This window comes from Blennius ocellaris, assembly GCF_963422515.1.
Source record: "Blennius ocellaris genome assembly, chromosome: 11".
In the NCBI taxonomy this organism is placed as follows: Eukaryota; Metazoa; Chordata; class Actinopteri; order Blenniiformes; family Blenniidae; genus Blennius; species Blennius ocellaris.
The window spans coordinates 28,764,133-28,781,632 of record NC_137660.1 but is presented as its reverse complement, the minus strand read 5'-3'; the positions used below and the strand labels follow the sequence as shown (position 1 = coordinate 28,781,632).

Here is a 17,500-nt window from a genome sequence, read left to right as displayed (position 1 = left end):
AGCAGGGGAAGAAGAACATCGACGTTTACTGGCTGTCTGATGACGGAGGTCTGGAGAATCTTCCTCTTCCTCCTCCTCTTCCTCCTCCTCTTCCTCCTCCTCCTCTTCCTCCTCCTCCGCCTCCGCCTCCGCCTCCTCCTCACTGTGTGTGTGTGTGTTGGGCAGGTCTGACCCTGCTGCTGCCCTACCTGCTGACCCGTAGGAGGCGCTGGGCTCGCTGCCGGGTCCGAGTCTTTGTGGGCGGAGAGAGGGAGAAGAAGGAGGAGCGGAGGAAGGAGTGCGTACCCAAGAACGAACAACAGTGCCAACTAGTGGCCCGGCAGGCTCCCTGCAGCGTTTTCACCAAATACGCAAAACTTTGATGAGGCATAAACGTTAAGAACCAGAACGACACTTCCAAATTTGTTTGTCTGTCCAAGTTGGAATTGCTAGCATGTTAGCTTTTGGCTAGTTAGCATGTCGATGCTCACAAGCCTGCCAGGCAGCAACATTACTGTGAGAAACAGATATACGGGGAACAGATATACCGCAACCCGAGGTATTAGCTGCAAGGTCCGGAGCAGAGTTAGCAGTATGCTAGCAGGTGGTTAGAGGGGGGGGAATTAGTGGTGTGCTAGCCAACGGCTAACAGAGCAGCGTTAGTAGTGTGCTAGCATGTGGTTAGAGGAGTGGAATTAGCAGTGTGCTAGCCAATGGGTAACAGAGCGGAGTTAGCAGTGTGCTAGCCAGCGGCTAACAGAGCGGAGTTAGCAGTGTGCTAGCATGTGGTTAGAGGAGCGGAATTAGCAGTGTGCTAGCCAGCGGCTAACAGAGCGGAGTTAGCAGTGCACTAGGAGGCGGTTAGAGGAGCGGAGTTAGCAGTGTGCTAGCAGGCAGTAGTTTTACGTAAATGCAGTAGTTTTAGTTAACTTGTGTAAGAATCCCTCACGTTCACCAGAGAATCTCTCAAAGTTTCCGAAAATCTTCATCGAATTCCACCGACGGTTTGTATTTCAAGGGTTTTTACATCTACTTCCTGTATTTGTTGGGATTGAAGATGCTTGTTTTTTTTCTCGGTCGTTTTCTGACACAGTGTGATTCTTTATAAACCGTCAGGTTGATTCTGTTGGTTTTCCCAGAGTTTTGGCACTGATCAAGAAGTTCCGTCTCGGTTTCCACGACGTTGAAGTTCTTCCCGACCTCTTCCAGGACCCTCAGCCACACAGGTGAGACGGGAGGGGGAGGAGCCTGTGGCGACGCCGTCAGTCGGACGAGCGTCGTAACGAGGACGAGTCCATTAGGACCGCGAAACAAAAAAACCCAATAAGAACCGTACAGATTTTACTCGTTGTGTTTGGGAGGTCTTCAGTTGCGTGAAGTGAATCAGATCTTCCGATCGCAGCGTCTCAAGCAAATGACGTGTCGCGTTAGCCTGAGCGTGGCTAGCTAGCGGCTAACTAACTTATCTTTGAAATCCCAGTTGCCGCGACCGAAAACGGAAAACTTCAGTTGCGTTTTTTTTACGGCGCGTTTACAATGATGACGGGGCTCGGAGCCGCTGAAAACACAACTTTTTGAAAACGCTCCGTCTCCGTCAGGGGGTAGACGCAACGGCGGACGTAACGTAGCAAAAAAAAGGTTCTTCTGCACACGCTCAGTAGATTGATGGCGTGATGCTAGTGGTCCGACGGGCAAACTACATCGTCTTCAGCATGTCTGCCGTTTCCGTGGAAACGGACGCTCCTTTTCATAACGTCGCCGCAAAAAAAAACAAACGTGGAAGTGCTTTTCGTCTGTCCCCCCGGTCCAGCGTCCACCAGTTCGAGGACATGGTGAGCTGCTTCAGGCTGGACACGGACCTGAAGACCGACGGCCAATCGGAGGCTCCGAGACACGTGGACCCCTGGATGATCACGGACCAGGACTTTCAGAAGAACCGGGCCAAGGTCTGAAGTCACACGTCAAAAAAAACCCAAAACAAAACGATCTGCTTGTCCAAAACTTGTCCGCCGCCCCGGAAGTGACGGTTCCTCTGTGGTTCTCAGTCTCTGCGTCAGGTCCGTCTCAACGAGGTCCTGCAGGATCACTCCAGGGACGCGGCTCTGATTGTCATGTGAGTAAGACATTGGGTCCGGGTGGGAGGGACGGCCGCCTCGCCGTCCCCCCCGTCCCCCCGTCTCACTGAACCGTGTCTCCCGACAGAACCATGCCGGTCGGGAGGAGGGGGACGTGTCCCAGCGCCCTCTACCTGGCCTGGCTCGACTTCCTGTCGCGTGACCTGAGACCTCCGGTCCTGATGGTGCGAGGGAACCAGGAAAACGTTCTCACGTTCTACTGCCAATAGAACGTCTTCACCTTCTGCTGCCAATAGAACGTCTTCACCTTCTTCTCTACTGTCAATAGAACGTCTTCACCTTCTACTGCCAATAGAACGTCTTCACCTTCTTCTCTACTGTCAATAGAACGTCTTCACCTTCTACTGCCAATAGAACGTCTTCACCTTCTTCTCTACTGTCAATAGAACGTCTTCACCTTCTACTGCCAATAGAACGTCTTCATCTTCTACTGCCAATAGAACGTCTTCATCTTCTACTGCCAATAGAACGTCCTCACTTTCTACTGCCAATAGAACGTCCTCACTTTCTACTGCCAATAGAACGTCCTCACTTTCTACTGCCAATAGAACGTCCTCACTTTCTACTGCCAATAGAATGTCTTCATCTTCTACTGCCAATAGAACGTCTTTACCCTCCACTGTCAATAGAACGTCTTCACCTTCTGCTCTACTTCCAAAAGAACGTCTTCATCTTCTACTGCCAATAGAACGTCTGTCTTCATGTTTCTATGATCTGATTTCAATCTAAACCTTCTGTTAATGTGAACGATTCCTTTAATTAACATTTAAATAGAAGACGAGTTTGTTCAAGGTATTTTTCTTGGATCGATCAGATCCTCACTTTAAGGTCCAGATACGATTCATTTCAGCCCGTTGGACATTTTTATTTTTAAAATATGAAGAAAATATCAAAGCGAAAATCAAAGGAATAATTAGTAAATAATGGAAATGGCTGCAGTGATTCTTTGAAAATTCATTGACATGATTGAAAGTGTAATTTGCTGTTTTATGATCTATTAAAAAAAAAGATTAATGAACTGTAACTGTCTGTTCTTTTTCTTTGATAAAGGTTTAAAGGCGTGGTGTGTGTGTGTGTGTGTGTGTGTGTGTGTGTGTGTGTGTGTGTGTGTGTGTGTGTGTGTGTGTGTGTGTGTGTGTGTGTGTGTGTGTGTGTGTGTGTGTTCACCTGTGCTCATTTACCTGATATGACGTAACAACAGTGATGAGATGCGGCGGAGCAGACAGGAGGTCTCACTCCGCTCACGTTTTCAGCCACAATAAAGAAACGAAGGAAACACGAGGCAGATAAAATGAGTGAGAAATTAAAAACAATAAAAGTGAAAAGATCAGCACGTGAAGACATGAATGTCCAGGTAGAGACTTGCAAAAAAGCACAAGATGTAAAAAACAAATGACAACAAACTGAGGCAAAACTTAAAACATCAAACGTCGATGTGGTTTTTATCATTTTAATTTATTTTAAATATATTTTTTATCTCCAACTTTATCATGTGCAATTCTAGTCATTTCTTTATTGTTCAAGAAAATTACAAAAAAAGTATTACTCTTTCCATTTTTAAAACATTATCAGTACTTTTTTTTTCTAAAAACTGAAAATAAAAGCATATATTCAATATTTTATTTCCAAAAAAAACTATTGTGCCCTTTTTAATACACTGTTTTTCCAGAGTGTATTAAAGTTTTGGGGCTTTTAATGTTGTACCTTAAATAAAATTGTGTCTTTACAAACTCCCAATGATGTGGGAGTTTGTAAAGACACAATTTGACATTATCTATCTATCTATCTATCTATCTATCTATCTATCTATCTATCTATCTATCTATCTATCTATCTATCTATCTATCTATCTATCTATCAAAGAAAGCAGAGTGAGACCTCTTACGATAAGCTAACCCATCTTTTGGTGAGAGCGCTCACTGCGCATGCTCGCCGGGCAGCTTGTCCGCGAGGCTCCACGTCGGAGCGCGAGCCCCCGGCAGCCAATCAGGAGCGGCCAGCGTTGTGTTTGGAAACAACATTCCTGCAGTGGAGGACCCGGATGTTCACGCTCCGCTTCGCAGACGGATCGATAACTCCACATTCCGCCAGGTTTTTTACTCCGCTGAGCCCCTCGTGTCGTCACACAGCGAGTGTGTGTGTGGAAGACGATCACTTCCGGCTCCCACCGCCGACTGTATTTATCCTCTTGAAGGCAGAAGAAGAAGAAGAAGAAGAAGAAGAAGAAGAAGAAGAACCAGCGGACATGGCGGCGGACGACGGTCAGAACCGGACCTTCAGGCTGATCGTTAAAACTCCGAACCGGGACCAGGAGGACTGGACCGTGGACCGGGTCCCCCCGGACTGGACGGTCCTCGACCTGAAGGGACACCTGTCCTCCGTCCACCCCTCCACACCGGTGTGTGTGTGTGTGTGTGTGTGTGTGTGTGTGTGTGTGTGTGTGTGTGTGTGTGTGTGTGTGTGTGTGTGTGTGTGTGTGTGTGTGTGTGTGTGTGTGTGTGTGTGTGTGTGTGTGTGTGTGTGTGTGTGTGTGTGTGTGTGTGTGTATTCCATTGAACTTTGTTGTTGAAAGGGTTAAAAGATCTTCACCTGCGAAACCGAGGCTGTTTCCCACGAGGGTTAATGATCTCTGATCTGTGTGTGCGTGTGCGTGTGTGTGTGCGTGTGCAGGCGGTGGGCGAGCAGCGGCTGATCTTCTCCGGTAAGCTGCTCCCGGACGGTCTTCACGTTCGAGACCTCTTCACTCAGGTGAGAGTCGTTTTCTCTCTTTCCTCTGAACGAGTTTCTTCCCCTCCGTCACGGATCACTTCTTTCTTCTTCTTACTTCTTTGTTTCTCCACGATTCCTTCAGTCGGATCAGTTCAGTTCAGGAAACTTGTTTGTTTGTTTGTTTGTTTGTTTACATGAAGTCAGTCGATGGATGAACAGTAAAGAAACGTAGAAAATAGAAAGTAGAGTGAAAGAAGAAGAGAAATAAATGTTGTCGTTTCCTATCATCAGGTTTTTTATTTTTATTTGAAACCGGTTCTCTCTCTCTCTCTCCTTCTTTCTCTCCCTCTCTCCCTCCCTCTCCCTCCCTCTCTCTCTCTCTCTCTCTCTCTCTCTCCCTCCCTCGCTCTCTCTCGCTCTCTCATATCCCCCATCCCTCTCTCTCCCCCTCCCTCTCTCCCCCATCTCTCTCCCTCTCTCATATCCCCCATCCCTCTCTCTCTCTCTCTCTCCCTCCCTCCCTCTCTCCCCCCATCTCTCTCTCTCTCTCTCTCTCTCTCCCTCCCTCCCTCTCTCTCTCCCCCTCCCTCTCTCCCTCCCTCTCTCTCTCTCGCTCTCTCATATCCCCCTCCCTCTCTCTCTCGCTCTCTCATATCCCCCCTCCCTCTCTCTCCCCCCTCCCTCTCTCCCCCATCTCCCTCCCTCTCTCTCTCTCGCTCTCTCATATCCCCCCTCCCTCTCTCTCCCCCTCCCTCTCTCCCCCATCTCTCTCTCTCTCTCCCTCCCTCCCTCTCTCCCCCCCATCTCTCTCTCTCCCTCCCTCTCTCCCCATCTCTCTCTCTCTCCCTCCACAGACGGCCTCTGTTCTCTCTCTCCACCTGGTCTGTCCATCCCGGAGTCGTCCAGCAGGACAGACGAGACACAAAGTGAGTTTATTGAGACTCGTCCTCACAGGAAGTTTCTACATTTACATGTCGAGATTCTTTCTTTTTTCCTTTTTTTTTTTAAAATTTACATTTCATTTCCATTTTTCACTTCCTGCCGTTCGTCTTTCCTTTGAAACTCTTTATGGAAATGAGTCGATCACTTCTTATTTTGCTTTTCACCCGTCATCTTTCACTCTTTCACTCTTTCACACGTCAGAAGTTCAGTGAAGCTGCAAGTTGTTGTTTAGTTTCCTATCAGTTCTTTTCCTGTCCTGCAGGGCGGCGACGTGGAGCAGCCTGCTTCCTCCGCTCCATCCTCATCCAACATGGCGGAGGCGCCTGAGCTGAGGCAGAGGAGGAGCCCGTCTTCGTCTTCGTCTTCATCGACTGCTCAGCGTCCCGCAGCAGGGTGAGCTCCGCCTCGCGTTGCCGTGGTGACGGGAGAAGAACAGATTTTCTGGAGCTCCGCCTCTTATGGGTGACGGTGTTGCTCCGTTTAAGGGTGGAGGATCTGGAGGAATCCTTTGTGTTTGTTGTTTGGGCGGAGGAAGGAACAACATAATTGGGCGGAGGACAGTTGTACCGGGTATCGGTATCTGTATTAGTACTGGGTATCTGTACCAGGTATTGGTATCTGTACCGGGTATCGGTATCTGTATTAGTACTGGGTATCTGTACCAGGTATTGGTATCTGTACCGGGTATCGGTATCTGTATTAGTACTGGGTATCTGTACCGCGTATCGGTATCTGTATCAGTATTGGGTATCTGTACCGCGTATCGGTATCTGCATTAGTACTGGGTGTCTGTACCGCGCATCGGTATCTGTATCTGTACCAGGTATTGGTATCTGTATCTGTACCGGGTATCGTATCTGTATTAGTACTGGGTATCTGTACCGGGTATTGGTATCTGTATTAGGACTGGGTATCTGTACCAGGTATTGATATCTGTATTAGGACTGGGTATCTGTACCAGGTATTGGTATCTGTATCTGTGTTAGTACTGGGTATCTGTACCAGGTATTGGTATCTGTATCTGTACCGGGCATCGTATCTGTATTAGTACTGGGTATCTGTACCACGTATCGGTATCTGTATTAGTACTGGGTATCTGTACCAGGTATTGGTATCTGTATCTGTACCGGGTATCGTATCTGTATTAGTACTGGGTATCTGTACCGCGTATCGGTATCTGTATTAGTACTGGGTATCTGTACCAGGTATTGGTATCTGTATCTCTACCGGGTATCGTATCTGCATTAGTACTGGGTATCTGTACCAGGTATTGGTATCGGTATCTGTATCGGCACCGATATCAGTATCCTATCTGTATCTGTACCGGTGCCGATACCGGTTGAAGTGTGTAAGGTTCCGTCCCCAGGTGAAGGAACCCTCACGTGACCGTGGTTGTTGTTGTTGTTGTTCCGCAGGTCCGTGGCGGCGCCGCCGGTGACTCCGCCCTCTTTCCCGTCCTACTCGCTGTACAGCCGCCAGCAGCTGCTGTGGCTGCAGCAGGCCTACGCCCGGCAGTACTACCTGCAGTAGTACGTCTCCGTCCCCCCGTCTCTCAACACGTCTCGCCTCGTCTCGTCACGCGTCCTTACTAAGCTCCTCCTTTCCGTCCCGCAGCCACGCGGCGTTGGCGGCGGCAGGCTCCGCCTCCCGGACACCACCCACCGTCGCCGCGGCGCCGTACCCGCCCGTCCCCGCCCACCCGGTCCCGGTGCCCGCCCCGTTGGTCAATCCGAACCCCGTCGACAACCTGCCGGCCAATGGCAACGCGGCGGCGGCGGCGGCGCCAGACGGCGCCTTCGTCAACCCCGCGGCAGCGGCCAATCAGAACCTGCGCATGAACGCGCAGGGCGGAGCGGTGATGGAGGACGAGGAGGAGGCGGAGCGGGACTGGCTGGACTGGATGTACTCGGCGGCGAGGCTCGGCGTCCTGCTCGCCATCGTCTACTTCAACTCCAACCTGAGCCGCTTCCTGCTGGTGACCAGCACCCTGCTGCTCATGTACCTGTGAGTGGGGGGGGGGCGGGGCCAAGACACCTGGGAGGGGAGGGCGCGGGGCCAACACACCTGGGAGGGGGAGGGGCCAAGACACATGGGAGGGGAGGGCGCGGGGCCAAGACACATGGGAGGGGGAGGGGGCCCACTTGTCCATGTCTCACCTGTCCACCTGTATGTGCCTCACCTGTCCACCTGTCCATGTCTCACCTGTCCATTTCTCACCTGTCCACCTGTATGTGCCTCACCTGTCCACCTGTCCATGTCTCACCTGTCCATGCCTCACCTGTCCATCTGTCCATGCCTCACCTGTCTACATGTCCATGTCTCACCTGTCCATTTCTCACCTGTCCACCTGTATGTGCCTCACCTGTCCACCTGTCCATGTCTCACCTGTCCACCTGTATGTGCCTCACCTGTCCACCTGTCCATGTCTCACCTGTCCATGCCTCACCTGTCCATCTGTCCATGCCTCACCTGTCTACATGTCCATGTCTCACCTGTCCATTTCTCACCTGTCCACCTGTATGTGCCTCACCTGTCCACCTGTCCATGTCTCACCTGTCCACCCGTATGTGCCTCACCTGTCCATGTCTCACCTGTCCACCTGTATGTGCCTCACCTGTCCATCTGTCCATGCCTCACCTGTCTACATGTCCACGTCTCACCTGTAGCGCCCCCATGTGTTTGTCTTCCCTCTCAGACACACCGCCGGCTGGTTCCCCTTCAGGAGAGTCCAGGTCCAAGAACCAGACCACAACCAGGACCAGCAGAACCAGCAGAACCAGAACAACCAGGACCAGCAGAACCAGAACAACCAGGACCAGGACCAGCAGAACCAGGACCAGCAGAACCAGGACCAGGTAAACCCACCATGAGCCTCAATCTCACTTTAAACACTCGTTTCTCTCTTTTTGTTTCTCTCTCTCCCTCTCAATCCTTTCTATTTCTCTCTCTCTTCCTTTCCTTTTCCATCTCTTTCTGTTCTTAGTGTCTCTTCTTCTGTCCCTCCTCCACCCACTCCTCTCATCTTTTCTCCTTCCGTCTTTTTCTTCATCCGTTTTTCTGTCCTTACTCTCTTATTCTGCCTTTAAATTATATTTTCTTCTTTTTCTGTCTCTTTTTCTTGGGAGTGTCACTTTGTCTCTCTTTTCCTTTCTTTTTCTGTCTTTCTTTTCCTGTCTCTTTTTCCTCTGTTCTCTTTTTTCTTTCTCTCTCTTTTTCTGTCTCTCTCTGTTTTCCTTTCTTTTTCTGTTTTTCTTTATCTGTCTCTCTCCCCCTCCTTTTCTGTCTCCATCTCTTTTTCTGTCTCTTTCTCTGTTTTCCTTTCTTTTTCTGTCTTTATCTGTCTCTCTCCCCCTCTTTTTCTGTCTCTTTCTTCATCTCTCTTTTTCAGTTTTTTCTGTCTCCCTCGTTCTCTTTCTCTGTCTCTTTCTTTTCCTGTCTCTTTTTCCTCTGTTCTCTTTCTTTTTCTGTCTCTCTCTTTCTTTTTCTGTCTCTCCTGCCTTAATGATCTGGATCAGATGTAATCTGATTACATTTGGTTAAATCCAGGTCTCTGGGTGACTCAGATATTCACACAGAATCTTTTCTCTTCAGGACGAACTGCAGGGGGACATGTTGGGGGGTCCAGGTGGTCCAGAGGGTCCGGAGGGTCCGGAGGGTCCAGGTGGTCCCATGACGGCGGTTCTGGTCCCCCCTCACCAGGTGTCCCTCATGTGGACGGCGTGGGTCTTCTTCAAAACCTTCTTCTCCTCTCTGATCCCCGAGGTTCCTCAGGGCGTGGCCAACTGACCCTCCCCACCCCCCCCCCCCCCCCCAGGTCCAGACTCTGGATTATCCACGAGGGGGGGCGGGGCTTCCCGTAGCTCCTCCCCCTCCAGGAAGCGGCACAGAGACGTTTCGCTGCTCGGCCCGAGGAAATGACACTTTTTTTTTCTAAAGTGGGAGTTTCAACAAAAAAAAAAAAAACATTGCACAAGCCGGAGGTTTAGACTGAAGGTTTGTCTTTTCTAATTTAACGTCGGAGTCGCTAGACGAAAACAACCGAAAACTCAAAATCCCTTCACTTCCACATCTCGTCAAACTAAATCCACGTTGGGGTCGGAACTTGTTTGAGTCCAGATGTTTTCATCCTCAAATCTTAAGTTCAAAGGAAAGTGGATTTCTGGATTTTTAGGAGGTTTTAATTTTGTATTTCAGTCGTCCTGCTCATAGTCCACCAGCAGGAGGCGGCAGAGTTCTTGAAAAACCTCGTCTTTGAGGGTCACATGATGATAAATCCACTTCCTGAAGGTTCTAGCAGTAAGAACCGCCTCCACATCTGGAACGTTGAAGAAAGTGTGTCTTCCCTCTCTCTCTCTGTCTCTGTCTCTGTCTCTGTCTCTCTCTCTCTCTCTCTCTCTCAATCTGTCACTCTCTCTCTCTCTCTCTGTGTCTCTGTCTCTCTCTCAATCTCTCTCTCTCTCAATCTGTCTCTCTCTCTCTCTCTCAATCTGTCTTTGTCTTTCTGTGTCTGTCTCCCCCCCCTCTCTCTCTGTCTCTGTCTCTCTTTGTCTCTCTCTGTCTCTGTCTCTGTGTCTCTCTCTCTGTCTCTCTCTCTGTCTCTCTCTCAATCTTTCTCTCTCTCAATCTGTCTCTCTCTCAATCTGTCTCTCTCTCAATCTGTCTCTCTCTCTCTCTGTCTCTGTCTCTCTCTGTCTCTGTCTCTGTCTCTCTCTCTCAATCTGTCTCTCTCTCTCGCAATCAATCTCTCTCTCTCTCTCTCTCTGTCACCCTCCCCCCTCTCTCCCTCCCCCTCTCTCTCTCTCTCCCCCTCTATCTCTCTTTCTCTCTCAAAAAGTGTGTTGCTCCAAGCAGCCAATCAGAAATCAAACCCTATATGATGTCATCAGGGGTTTTAGCCAATCACAATTAAGGTAGGCTCCTCCCCCTTTTGACTCCTCCCATAGATGGTTGTGTGTGTGGGGGCGGAGCCAGTCCAGCGCCACAGACACAGCAGATTCTGACTGCGCTCGTCAGTAAAAATGACTTTTTTTGTGTTTAAAATATGAATTAATTGTCTTTTAGCTCGGCTTCATTCGGCACTTTGTGTTTTCTGTGAGCGTCACAGAGGAGGACGGTGTGTGTGTGTGTGTGTGTGTGTGTGTGTGTGTGTGTGTGTGTGTGTGTGTGTGTGTGTGTGTGTGTGTGTGTGTGTGTGTGTGTGTGTGTGTGTGTGTGTGTGTGTGTGTGTGTGTGTGTGTGTGTGTGTGTGAGGATTTTTATTCATTGATTTAATAAATGTGCTTTAACTTAAAAGTGTGTGTGTGTGTGTGTGTGGGGGGGGGGGGGGGCTATATGTCATATGCCAGTGGGCCAAAGGTTCAGTCAGGTTATTGATCACTTGAAGGTCACTGCAGGACACGTGTTCATGTAGTGACCTCTGGTGAACACACACACTCACACACACACACACACACACACACAGTGAGTTTGAGTTGTGACTCATCCAACCTGCATTAAAAATAAGAAAGCATCTCTGGTCTGACGGGTTCATATTGATAACTGATGACTAGTTACTATAAAGACCAAACATATTGATGAGAATGTAGATTATAGAGCATCTTCCTCCTCTAGCATCAGATTATAGAGCATCTTCCTCTAACACCAGATTATAGAGCATCTTCCTCCTATAACATCAAATTATAGAGCATCTTCCTCCACTAACACCAGATTATAGAGCATATTCCGCTAACACCAGATTATAGAGCATCTTCCTCCCCTAACACCAGATTATAGAGCACCTTCCTCACTAAAATCTAGATTATAGAGCATCTTTCCTGGTCTTTAAACTTGTTGGAGACTGAAGAACCACTCTGGTTCAGTTCGTTGTGCCTTTAAGGTTCTCACCCTCCACCAGTAGCCCCCCCCCCCCCCCCCCTCCTGGATCTGGTTTCACTCTGTGTTTGGTGAATCAGGTCTTGTTCCAGGAGACGGTGGGAACCGGTCGGACACTTCTGGTCTCTTTGGACCGGCAGTGTCGGCGTCCTGGATTGAGGCGATCTGGATTACGTCCCCCGGAGACAAAGGATGTTTGTCAGGATCCTCCCACGTTCCTGACAAACCTGCACTTTGACCTGTTTACCTCCAGGGGACCAACCGGGACAGTGTTTGTTCTGTTCTCAGTCAGTCGCTCTGTGATTGGATGGAGGACGAGGTGTCTCGGTAGAACGCTGCCTAGCTCCGCAACGGTAGGTTCTGCATTGTTTCTCGGTAGAAATCTGCCTGGCTGTACGTCCGTAGGTTCTTCAGAGTTTCTCTGTATGTCGGTACGTTCTTAAGGGTTTCTCGGTACATCGGTAGGTTCTTCAGGGTTTCTCGGTAGAAAACTGCCTTGCTGTACGTCCGTAGGGTCTTCAGAGTTTCTCGGTACATCGGTGGGATCTTCAGGGTTTCTCAGAACGTCAGTAGGTTCTTCAGGGTTTCTCCGTGCATCAATAGGTTCTTCAGAGTTTCTCGGTACATCGGTAGATTCATCAGGATTTCTCGGTACGTCAGTAGGTTCTTCAGGGTTTCTCTGTACATCAGTAGGTTCTTCAGGGTTTCTCAGAACGTCAGTAGGTTCTACAGAGTTTCTCTGTACATCAGTAGGTTCTTCAGGGTTTCTCAGAACGTCAGTAGGTACTTCAGGGTCTCTCAGTAGAAAGCTGCCAGTCGTCCCTGACTGTTGGTTCGTAGGTTCTCCAGAGCAGGGTCTACCTTCGACAAGGACAGAACGACAGAAAGGATCTTGGTAAGAGTCCTCGGACGTTCCTGCACGATGCCGGGCGGTGTTCTCCTGCTGCTGCTGTCGGTGTTCGGGGCGTCCAGCGGCTGCCTGCAGGACCCGTCCGCCGCCTACAGGTTCACCGGGGCCGTGTGCCGCCTCACCTACCCGGCCGCCGTAGTCCGTGAGCTCCGTTTGGTTGTTCTCCACAACGACTCGGCCGAATTCTGTGGTCGTTCCGTTAACCGCCGTGTTCTCTCCCGTCACTGCAGTGAACGAGAAGACCACCAAGGTGATCGAGGCGGCCTTCCAACACGCCCGATACCCGAGCATGAAGGGAGAGAAGTCCCTGCTGTTCATCGGGAGAGTCTCGTATGGACTGGACAAGTGAGTCTGCCGCCGAGACGTTCCGCCAGTCCCTCACCACCACTTCCTGTAACAGCCCCCCCCCCCGTCGATCCGTCCAGCCTGGAGATCAGCAACCTGTCCATCGGCCACAGCGCCTTCCAGCTGCTTCCGGGGAAGGGCATCGCCATGGAGATCGGCAACGTGTCGGCGCGGTTCCGCGGGACGCTGCAGTACGGATACGGCAGCTGGCTGTGAGTGTCTATTGGCTGGAGGGGCTGAGGTGGCGGCCAATCAGTGGGCAGAACCGGGGAGAGTTGATGTTTAAACCTGCAGTCAGTTTATATCAGGTACAATTTATAATCAGAATCTGATGTTAGAGGAGGAAGATGCTGTATAATCTGGATGAGTTGGGTCAGTGTGGATGAAGGTCAGTGGAAGTGATGACGATCGTAGCTCTGGTATACGATCGAGACGCCTTCTTCTCCGTGTCTTGATCGTATATCCAACTGAACATCTTGTATTTTCTTGCGTGTTTTCCCTTCCAGCGTTAACGTGGCCCAGTCGGTGGACTTTGAGATCGAGTCTCAGATCGACCTTGGAATCAACCCCAGACTGTGTAAGAACCTCCGACCAGAACCAGAACCAGCTCCTCCACCCGAGTTCCTTCCTTTCACTTCTTTTACAAAGTGTTGTTGGTAAGATAGACTGTGAGTGGATACCTGGAGCAGTGGGCTAGCAGGTGGCTAACGGAGTGGTGTTAGCATTGTGCTAGCAGGCAGCTTACAGTGCAGCGTAAGCGGGGTGCTAGCAGGTGGCTAACGGAGTGGGGTTAGCAGTGTGCTAGCAGGTAGCTCACAGAGCGGAGTTAGCAGTATGCTAGCAGGTGGCTAACAATGCGGAGTTAGCAAGGTGCTAGCAGGTGGCTAACAAAGCGGAGTTAGCGGGGTGCTAGCAGGTGGCTAACAAAGCGGAGTTAGCAGGGTGTTAGCAGGTGGCTAACAAAGCGGAGTTAGCGGGGTGTTAGCAGGTGGCTAACAGAGTGGAGTTAGCAGTGTGCTAGCAGGTGGCTAACAAAGCGGAGTTAGCGGGGTGCTAGCAGGTGGCTAACAAAGCGGAGTTAGACAGACGACAGGAACCCCCTTAGAAGTTCTGCAGGTCTGCTCTCAACCCTACAAAGCGTCTAATGGTTCTTCTTCCTGTACGACGGCCTGATGTCGTGATTCCCTGACCCCGCGGCCTCCGTCCCGCCATCTGTCCCGCCGTCCCACCATCAGACTGCGGCGGCGGTAAGGTGGCAGCAGACACTTCGGACTGTTACCTGAACTTCCACAAGCTGCGTCTGCAGCTGCAGGGAGACAAAGAGTAAGTCCTGGTACGTCCGGCGCCGTCAGGTGGCCGTCAGGCTGACCCGTGTTTGTCCTGGCGTTCTTTTGCTCAGACCCAACTGGCTGAAGAAGCTCTTCACGGACTTCATCACCTTCACCGTCAAGCTGGTCATCAAGGGACAGGTGAGGGGACGAGGTTCTAATGTCTTACGTCTTCGTCCGGGGATCATGGTTCTTCTTTACAGCCTGGATCCCCAAACGAGTCTGTTCTCACACGCAGATTTGTAAAGAGATCAACAAGGTGGCGAACATCCTGGCCGACTTCATCCAGGATACTGCAGGTACTTCAAAGTACTTCAAATCTGAAAGGACTAGAGCTACGCTCGGTAGAGCGCAGGCCTTCGCCGACACCACATTTGTTTGTGGGACCAAGTTAGCATTATTTCCATGGTCGCCATTAGCTTGTATCGATGCTAACTAGCTCGGTCAGGTAGCAACCCCACGGTGTGAAACAGTGAGCAATGCGTGTCTCCATGGCAACAGATGTCGATCTTTGCTCTCCGTGAGCTGCCGCTCTTATCCACTTTGAATGGGAAATGTTTTTTTGCGTTTTTTTAGTGATTTATTTGGAAACTGTTCAACATCAAAGCCCCGAAGTCGAATGGCTCCGTCCTTTGATGACGCCAAATCATTCCTGAAGATTTAATGCGATTCGGTTGAGTAGATTTTGAGAAAAGTTAATAAAATACACATGAAGGCTTCCATGAAAAATCGCTTGGAATTTTAAGAGACGTTCTGTCATCATCCAAGGACCATTCAGTTATAGCTTGAGAGCGACCGGGTCAAAGGTCAAAGGTCACGAAAAAGGATTTAAATAACTTTTCGTCATAACGCGATCAGTTTTAGTGCGATGGATGTCAAACCGGTGCAAATACCTCTCTTCTGATAGGCCACATGATGGAGTGATGTCGTTACCCTGCTTAGTAGTTGGGGGTCAAAGGTCGAGGGGATCAAAGGTCGAGGGGATCAAAGGTCGAGGGGGGGGGGTTAAATGGCAAACATGGCGAAATTCAAACAACCAGGACAGCTGATGGAAGGAGTGGTGATCAAATAACCTTGTTATCTACTGGTTTCCATGGCAACAAATGGTGTGTGTGTGTGTGTGTGTGTGTGTGTGTGTGTGTGTGTGTGTGTGTGTGTGTGTGTGTGTGTGTGTGTGTGTGTGTGTGTGTGTGTGTGTGTGTGTGTGTGTGTGTGTGTGTGTGTGTGTGTGTGTGTGTGTGTGTGTAGAGCACTTCCTGAGTGACGGGGACATCAGTGTGGACATCGGTGTGACTGCAGCTCCGGTGATCACTGAGAACTACGTGGAGTCGTACCACAAGGTGAACCGGGTTCCACACAGATCCTCTCCAGATGATCCAACTTTAACCTCCTGCATGTTTTTGTTTATTTATTTATTTATTTGTTTTGATCTTCTTGAACTCGTCCAGGGCCTGACCAAGTACAACGACACCTCGGCCGTGATCAGCGACTCGGTGTTCCGTCCCAGTCAGCTGACGGAGGACCGGATGTTGTACTTCTGGGTCTCAGGTGGGTCACGGTTCCGTTCTCACAGAACCGCGGGTTCCACCGCCAGAACAGCCGGAACCAGCTCAGATAAACAAAACATTCATTTACCTCAAAACAGCCCAGAGGGTGTGAAACCTGATCTGGTCATCAAAGGCCGAGGCCACCATTTCATGTGGAAACACTTTCGGTCCTTTCTGCACATGCTCAGTAGAGCCAATCATGTCATGACTCCTCCTCCTTACTCTCCTGGACTTGGTGCTTTTATTTTGACAGCCACCGTAATAACAATCCAACTTGGTGGTTTTATTTTGACAGTCACCATAATAACAATCCAACTTGGTGGTTTTATTTTGACAGTCACCGTAATAACAATCCAACTTGGTGGTTTTATTTTGACAGTCACCATAATAACAATCCAACTTGGTGGTTTTATTTTGACAGTCACCGTAATAACAATCCAACTTGGTGGTTTTATTTTGACAGTTACCATAATAACAATCCAATTTGGTGGTTTTATTTTGACAGTCACCATATTAACAATCCAACTTGGTGGTTTTATTTTGACAGTCACCATAATAACAATCCAACTTGGTGGTTTTATTTTGACAGTCACCGTAATAACAATCCAACTTGGTGGTTTTATTTTGACAGTCACCGTAGTAACAATCCAATTTGTTGGTTTTATTTTGACAGTCACCATGATAACAATCCAACTTGTTGGTTTTATTTTGACAGTCACCATGATAACAATCCAACTTGGTGGTTTTATTTTGACAGTCACCGTAATAACAATCCAACTTGGTGGTTTTATTTTGCCGTCAGCTGACTGGGACATAATAACAATCCAATATGGTACTTTTATTTTGACAGTTACCATATTAACAATCCAAATTGGTGGTTTTATTTTGACAGTCACTGTAATAACAATCCAACTTGCTGGTCTGTCCACGAGAACGTTCTCTCAGTGTTCATGTTTAGAACTCTTTGTTCCACACAGACCAGGTGTTCCAGCCCATGATGGCCGCCGCCCACCATGACGGACGCTTCCAACTCGACATCTCTGGAGACGACCTGCTGGTGAGTGTCTGACTCCGACATACAGATCTACATCTATACATCTATACCTCTGTTGACTCGTGGCCGAAACGGTTGGATCTTCTTTCAGGCACTTTTCAGGACGAACTTCTCCAGCGCGATTCCCGATTTCCTGAGCGAGGTGAGACTTGGAAGCCTCCTCCGGCCGGATCGAGTCACGGTGTTGTCGGATTGTTCGGCGTTGTCACACCGTTTGGCGTCCTCACGTGTGTCCAGTGTCTGACGGAGGCGGCGTCTCCAGAGCTGCGGGTGTGGAGCTCGGCCGTCCCCTTCCTCAACATCTCCACCTGGGGCGTCACCGTCTTCACGCAGGCGTCCGTCTGGATCCGCTGCGGGGGCGCAGACGAGCCGGCGCTCTCCTTTCAGACGGTACCTTTAAAGGCCTAGTGAAATGTAAAACACTACTTTGCAAAAAAACGATAGTTGGGGTTCTACTTGTAAGGTTCCTCCGACTCTGCCCCACCACTGATGTCGCATAACAAAGTTATTTGAATTTTGAATCTCCAGCCGAGGAAGTCGGGGGAATCCTTCTACCTTCGTGGGCCATTGTGGGCGGAGCCTATGTGTGACATCACGAGTTGTGCAGATCTCGATCTGTTGTGTTTATATCGGCTTGTTTCCCTCTTAAATATCCAAGTTTTTACAGTGTTTTGAAGTTA

At 49.6% G+C, this 17,500-nt stretch overlaps 3 protein-coding genes across 3 annotated transcripts in view; all 3 read left to right on the top strand.

Annotated features, from left to right (window-relative positions):
* slc12a3 (solute carrier family 12 member 3) overlaps positions 1-2,323 on the top strand; it is a gene marked incomplete at both ends in the record, with an annotated part of 15,075 nt that extends 12,752 nt beyond the window's left edge. The window contains 6 exons of the mRNA XM_080504814.1: positions 1-48; positions 166-277; positions 1,119-1,205; positions 1,790-1,925; positions 2,025-2,092; positions 2,182-2,323. The exon at positions 1-48 is cut by the window's left edge and continues 42 nt beyond it. Coding sequence (XP_080360940.1) covers positions 1-48; positions 166-277; positions 1,119-1,205; positions 1,790-1,925; positions 2,025-2,092; positions 2,182-2,323 — 593 coding nt within the window. The remainder of the gene's footprint in view (positions 49-165; positions 278-1,118; positions 1,206-1,789; positions 1,926-2,024; positions 2,093-2,181) is intronic.
* A 1,840-nt stretch (positions 2,324-4,163) lies between these two features.
* On the top strand, positions 4,164-11,010 carry herpud1 (homocysteine-inducible, endoplasmic reticulum stress-inducible, ubiquitin-like domain member 1). Its single transcript, XM_080505607.1, has 8 exons — positions 4,164-4,512; positions 4,785-4,862; positions 5,678-5,749; positions 6,028-6,158; positions 7,181-7,294; positions 7,380-7,769; positions 8,461-8,620; positions 9,357-11,010. Exons 1-8 carry the CDS (start codon positions 4,360-4,362, stop codon positions 9,549-9,551), a joined length of 1,293 nt encoding a protein of 430 aa, XP_080361733.1. The 5' UTR covers positions 4,164-4,359; the 3' UTR covers positions 9,552-11,010.
* Positions 11,011-12,558: 1,548 nt separating this feature from the next.
* The window catches only part of cetp (cholesteryl ester transfer protein, plasma), a gene marked incomplete at both ends in the record, with an annotated part of 11,712 nt that continues 6,770 nt past the window's right edge, over positions 12,559-17,500 (top strand). Inside the window, 12 exons of the mRNA XM_080504813.1 lie at positions 12,559-12,688; positions 12,777-12,891; positions 12,972-13,103; positions 13,398-13,468; positions 14,127-14,214; positions 14,291-14,360; positions 14,458-14,518; positions 15,468-15,559; positions 15,668-15,767; positions 16,744-16,823; positions 16,912-16,962; positions 17,058-17,210. Coding sequence (XP_080360939.1) covers positions 12,559-12,688; positions 12,777-12,891; positions 12,972-13,103; positions 13,398-13,468; positions 14,127-14,214; positions 14,291-14,360; positions 14,458-14,518; positions 15,468-15,559; positions 15,668-15,767; positions 16,744-16,823; positions 16,912-16,962; positions 17,058-17,210 — 1,143 coding nt within the window. The remainder of the gene's footprint in view (positions 12,689-12,776; positions 12,892-12,971; positions 13,104-13,397; positions 13,469-14,126; positions 14,215-14,290; positions 14,361-14,457; positions 14,519-15,467; positions 15,560-15,667; positions 15,768-16,743; positions 16,824-16,911; positions 16,963-17,057; positions 17,211-17,500) is intronic.